This window comes from Populus euphratica, unplaced genomic scaffold, assembly GCF_000495115.2.
Source record: "Populus euphratica unplaced genomic scaffold, PopEup_1.0 scaffold288.1, whole genome shotgun sequence".
Taxonomy (NCBI): Eukaryota; Viridiplantae; Streptophyta; class Magnoliopsida; order Malpighiales; family Salicaceae; genus Populus; species Populus euphratica.
In genome coordinates this window covers 316210-322209 of record NW_011500136.1, presented here as the reverse complement: position 1 = coordinate 322209, position 6000 = coordinate 316210, and the positions used below count along the sequence as shown (strand labels likewise).

The following is a 6000-nucleotide window of genomic DNA, read 5'->3' as shown; positions in this document are numbered from 1 at the left end:
TCCTCGACTACTCAAAACTGTGGCAGAAAAATCAATTGCCACAGCCCCACAAGTCAGTCATCAAGATCCAGCAACAATTGTTCAAAATGCTGAAAATATTCAAGAAGAATCAGCACCTCAACCTGCCACTTCTGTTTCACTATCTTCATCCACTGCAACAGAAATCACAAGAACAGCATCATATGATTACACGAACTCAAACAGGGAAGTTAAAACCCATGGTATTTATTTCTTCATGACAACTCATTCCTGCATGTTTTATTGCTGACCTTGTTGCCCAACCATAAGAGCCATCTCCAATTCAACAAGCTCTCCAACATCCACATTGGCTTCAAGCAATGCAAGCTGAAATGGATGCCCTTCACAGCAACAAAACCTGGACCTTGGTACCTAGACAAGCCAAAATGAATATTATCAACAGCAAATGGATGTTTAAAATCAAAACATGATCTGATGGTTCCATTAAAGATATAAAGCTCGGTTGGTGGCTTGTGGATTTTCACAGCAACCAGGACTTGATTATGATGAAACATTCAGTCCTGTTATAAAACCAAGCACCATTTGGCTTATCCTCACCATTGGCATGTCTCAAGGATGGTCTGTCAAACAACTAAATGTTAGCAATGCCTTCCTTCATGGTGATCTACAGGAGCAAGTGTATATGGCTCAACCTCCAGGTTTTAAAGATTGATCTCATCCAGATTATGTTTGTGATCTTTATAAAGCTCTATACAGATTGACGCAGGCTTGTCTTACATGATACCTCAAATTCAATAACTATATTCAGCAAATGGGATTTACACGATACCCTTATGATCAATCCTTATTTTATCGCACTCAAGGATAAGACATTCTTCTCTTACTTATCTATGTTAATGACATTCTTTTGACAGGCAGCTCATCTTCACAGATTACCAAGCTTATTGCCCATCTCTCTGCTATCTTCCATATTGAAAGATCTTGATGACATTCATTATTTCTTAGGACTTTAAATTGCTCATGATGAGTCCATATTCACAGTCACTCAAACAAGGTATCTAATGTCTCTTCTTCAAAAGTTTGGCCTTGACAGTGCCAAACCAGTAAGCACTCCACTAGCATCAGGTTCTTCCATGTCTATCATTAATGGTGTTCCCTTAGCTGATCCTTCTCGCTATCGTTGTTTGGCTGGTTCTCTACAATACCTCACCCAGACCAGACATTTCGTTTGCTATACATCATGTCTGTAGATTCATGCAAACACCTTATGATACTCATCTTATTACTGTAAAAAGAATTTTTTAGTATCTGAAGAGGACACTTAATGTTGGACTTCACTACATTCGCACTCATGTTCATGAACTTCGTGGTTTTTGTGACATAGATTGGGCTAGCTATAGGGATGAAAGATGTTCCACTACTAGGTTTGCTATTTTTTTAGTCACCAATTTGATATCCTGGGGAGCTAAGAAGTAGGCCACTGTGTCTCGATCGACAACTGAGATAGAGTATCACGCCTTACCTTCCATTGCAGCTGAGCTCATGTGGATCGTTCATTTACTCAAAAATATTAGCCATTGTGTTCCTCCTTCTAAGCTCTACTGTGATAGTATTAGTGCCATCCATATGGCTAAAAATCCAGTATTCCATCATCGTACAAAACACATTGAAATAGATGTCTATTTTGTTAGAAAACGAGTTGCAAGTGAAGCTCTTTCTTTGGCTTATATTTCAAGATCCGATCAAATTACAGATATTTTTATCAAATCACTTTGTGCTGCAATGTTTACATTAATCGTGACAAGCTTTGCCTCAGTCCAGCCCTGCCTTGAGCTTTAGAGGGGATGAAGTGTAGGATTCAAGTGCAGAAATCTTGCACGAATCTTCTACATGCTATAATTCTTTGTTTTATTTACTTCATGATTTCCATAATTCCTGCATCAAATCATGTATATATATAATAAGTATCAATGACCTGTAATGTATAAAATACCTATTTAAAGACATGAATAATATACATGAATACAAGTTCAGCTTTCCTACAGAAACGGGTAGAAATTAATGAAGAGAAACTTGAGCTTATCAAGAGACGAAATGCAAGTCAACAAAAAAATGCACCAGGTTCTGGATTGATTAATCCAAAAGCTTTACATGAAAAAAACAAAAAAAAAAAAAAGGGGGACTAGCATGTTATACCTTCATGAGGAATGATTTGAACTTGATGAAAATTAATGGATCCATGAGTTCCCGCAGCACCATTTTTTCCATCATAAATCCTACACATCTTTTCAACATGGATGAAACAGAATTCAGTACATCAGGAGCTCTGTTATCTATGCATACGAGTCAGCAGCATTCCCTAGTATCCCCCCCTATAAAGTTGGAAGTTCAGAAGTTTCACAAAGTAAGACATCAATGCAAGAAAGACTTCACATGTTATGGAGCAGAAAGTTATGGAGCAGAAAACAGTGGATAGCGCATGTGGGAGGTGCAGTCATTCAATGGTGCTGATTTATTCATTTGTTGTTTCGTTCCTCAATATTTGTGCTACCTTTCCTCAACCATAAGTCTAGAACCACCAAAATTTCCCATTATTCGATGCTGTTGAAGAGGTCCAATACCAGAAATAAAATTTGACTTCAATAGATAAACCGAGATTGTTGTCAAGTGTTGTCATATCAGAAAGCACAAATCAACAAGAGTTTCCTCAAACGCCCTTCTCCTTAAAGAATCTCTTTCCTTTTTCTATATATATCAAATTTAATTCTAAATTCAGAGAATCTAAAATAAAATTAAAAAAAAAAAAACAGCATAAGAGGGGGGAAAGCTTGCATTTACTTTAATATGCCTATCCACTGGGCTTATATGCACATTCTCCAGCCTCAACGCTGTATCCGAAAGTCCATGGCTGTGCAAGTAGTTCACCTTAAGTAAGCGAAACAAACACCTTACACTGTAGTTGTGCACAGCAAATGGCAACTATTTGAGCACAGATAATACAATTAAGATATACATGCTCCAATCAAGAGATCCCTCATCAATTTGTGTGTTATCTGCAACTGCCGAGAGACAGCAGGTCCTCCGACCGTGTCATCTCCCACCCTCCTGACAGATTCCTCATCCAATGCCAGAGTGGTTTCCAATGTAGGTAGCAATCTAAAAAATAATAATTTCACGTGAATCGAAAAATAAAATATTTTATTTTTTATTTATTTATTTATTTATTTATTTTTATATTAAATTAGTATTTTATAAATTCCATTTCGTAAATTTACAAGATTATTTTTTTATTTTTTTTATTTTTTAATTTTTCTTTAAAATTTTTTTATATTTTTCCCTTACTTTTCTCTCGTCTTTTTTTTTTCATTATGTTTCTGCCTAATTGGTAACGTATATAAAAAAAAAACTTATTTATTTTATTTTTTTAATAGTAAATAACTATTTTATTCTTAATGAATTTTTTTGTTTTTATTTAACTTTTTTTTGTTAGAACTACTAACTCTATTTATTTTAAAAATTTTAACAAGATTTTATTCTATATATTTTAAAATTTCTCGTAAAATTTCAGTTCAATTTGATGGTCGGATTGAAAATTACACTCAATAATATAAAACTAATCAAATTATAATTTTTTATCAAATTTTTGAATTTTTTAAAAAATTATTAAATTTTAATTTAAATTAAAATATCATATTAAAAAGGTTTACACGAATTTTTAGAATTTTTTACTATATCAGATAAAAATTAAAACTTTTCTTTACATAAAAAGATATTGATCTGGGTAGAGTCCACTCCAGTCCATGCATGCCTACGCTCTTGGCCAGGCCTTTCATTCTTTTGTCCTATCCATCTACCGCGCCAGGGATCGCACGATTTACTTGCACCATCGCGCGATGGAAAAAAGCTATCGCGCGATGGAAAAATCAAGCTTGTTTTTTACGTAGCAGGTCCTGGTATAAATAGAAGCATATGGAAAGCTCCCACGAGCAAGAAGAAACCCATTTCAGTTGCTCTGCTTTTGCTTGTCCTAGAAAATGGCACAGGTCTCCAAGATCCTCAAAAAGACTGATACTAAGAAGAGGCTGTCAGTTCCTACCAGGTTTCTCAGGTCCCTTCCACCTTTCAAACTAGGCAGCCATGCCGTCAAGTTTGAAGCTACAGACGAGAAAGGCGAAGCTTGGCCCTTTCAATGCTCCATCCGCAAGAGAGGACAGTACCCGAAGCCAGTCCTCACAAGAGGTTGGGTTGCATTCGTTAAGAGCAAGAAGCTGCGAGTTGGTGACAAGGTCAGGTTTATCAAACGTGAGAACCGAGCTACTGCAACAATCTCTTACAAAGTTCGTGCTGAAAAGGCAATCAAGATCTTTGGTGCTACATTTGGCTACGCACGGATCTAGTCCATTTCCCTAATTAATAGTTCTGCAAGTCAAGCTAGCAAATAATAGTGTCGGTTTCATGCACTGGCTTGCATCGAGTCCCTTTCTGTACTTATGCATTTTACTTCTCCTCAGTCGTAACTCTACGCTGCAAAGTTTCCCCAGTCGTAATTCTACACTGCTAAGTTTCCTCAGTCGTAACTCTACGCTGCAAAGTTTCCCCAGTCGTAATTCTACACTGCTAAGTTTCCTCAGTCGTAATTCTACTCCACTAAACTACACGTTGGTTGTTATTAATGGTTGGCTTGTTCTTTATCCAGTAGTGAATGAAATGGAGCCATGTTTCCCGCTTAGGATGACATGTTAGATTTCTAAGTTGGGTGACTTTCAAGTTTCTTGAATTCTCATATATTTGTGCTGCTTCTGCAATTAGTATGTTTAACTTTCAAAAGCCATCCCATCTGCTAAGGTCTCTCAAGATGTTCCTTTTGCACCTTTCTTTCAAGAATATGGAATTACTGATCCCTGAATAACGCAATATATAGGGAGCTCGCGAGGCCACTTCTCATGCAAGGGTACGTAGTAGTAGTTATGTGGTATATGTGATTGCGCTCTTGCATATGAAATGAGAATTATTTTGCATATTTGGCATCTTGACGAAAGAAAGTAACGATGTTGGCTTAAATCCGTTGCGTGATTGCCTCTTTAAGAGGTATTATTTCATGTTTAAAATTATGATATCAAAGTGGGTTTGATCTTGAAATTACACCTCTTGAAATAGAGAGATAATATATAGCTAGGGTTTATAAATTACCTGAATCCTCCTCGACTTCCTATTGACGTAGAATATTGATATAATCATAGAGCATTAATGTTGGTTCGATCAGGGAATCCTCTTCACAAAACCATAAAAAACGGCGCTCGTGCGGTTCATTTCTTTTAGTGGCTTCCAATGACGCTACAGTCAAGGTGATGGTGAGAATGGTGTGCGCCTGCAAAACAAATCCACCCTCGGGCCCCACCACATGCATAATTACATCTCGGCCCTAGACTCTTAAAAGATATATTTCCATCAGATGTAATGACATCAATGTTTTTACACAAATAGTCTTATGATTCTCGTTGCGATGAATTGAATCATTTGATACTTCACATCTGGGTGTTGAGATGCTGTTGGTTTTTCATCCAAAATTGGGTCTTCATAAAATCTCGGAGGGATGGCATTTTTTTGGAGGCGAATCTCGACAATTATGATGATCTTAATTGTTAAACAAAATCCGGAGGCTTTCCAATATATGGGTCAGCGGGTCACCCTCGAGTCACATTTTTTATCCGATTAGTTCCAAACGGATCACTAAAATTCCGACCATATTGAAATGATTTGTCCGTAACAATATGTTATCAAATTCAATTAAAAAAAGAAAACCCAGCCCTAATCTGTCTTGAATTTTCCGAATCAATCAACAAAGCAAGGTACGTAGAGTTTGACAGCTATAATCATAACTAAGAAAGCCATCATCACAAGTGAAATAAAGACTACATGACATTGAGGTTATAATTGGATTGACATGAGCAATAATAAATCTTAGTGGTGTGTGTTCGACTGGTAATAGCCATAGCATCATTTTAGGTCGGTCAGAATCTA

General features: G+C 36.5%; 1 protein-coding gene and 1 long non-coding RNA gene across 2 annotated transcripts; one reads left to right on the top strand and one right to left on the bottom strand.

The window, feature by feature from the left end:
- Positions 1 to 2531: 2531 nt before the first annotated feature.
- On the bottom strand, positions 2532 to 3031 carry LOC105110513 (uncharacterized). Its single transcript, XR_839493.1, has 3 exons — positions 2993 to 3031; positions 2818 to 2887; positions 2532 to 2548 (listed from the first exon to the last, which is right to left on the bottom strand). It is a non-coding gene; the product is annotated as an uncharacterized LOC105110513 (long non-coding RNA).
- A 982-nt stretch (positions 3032 to 4013) lies between these two features.
- On the top strand, positions 4014 to 4376 carry LOC105110527 (B3 domain-containing transcription factor NGA4-like). Its single transcript, XM_011005595.1, has one exon. It carries the CDS (start codon positions 4014 to 4016, stop codon positions 4374 to 4376), a length of 363 nt encoding a protein of 120 aa, XP_011003897.1.
- Positions 4377 to 6000: the final 1624 nt, after the last annotated feature.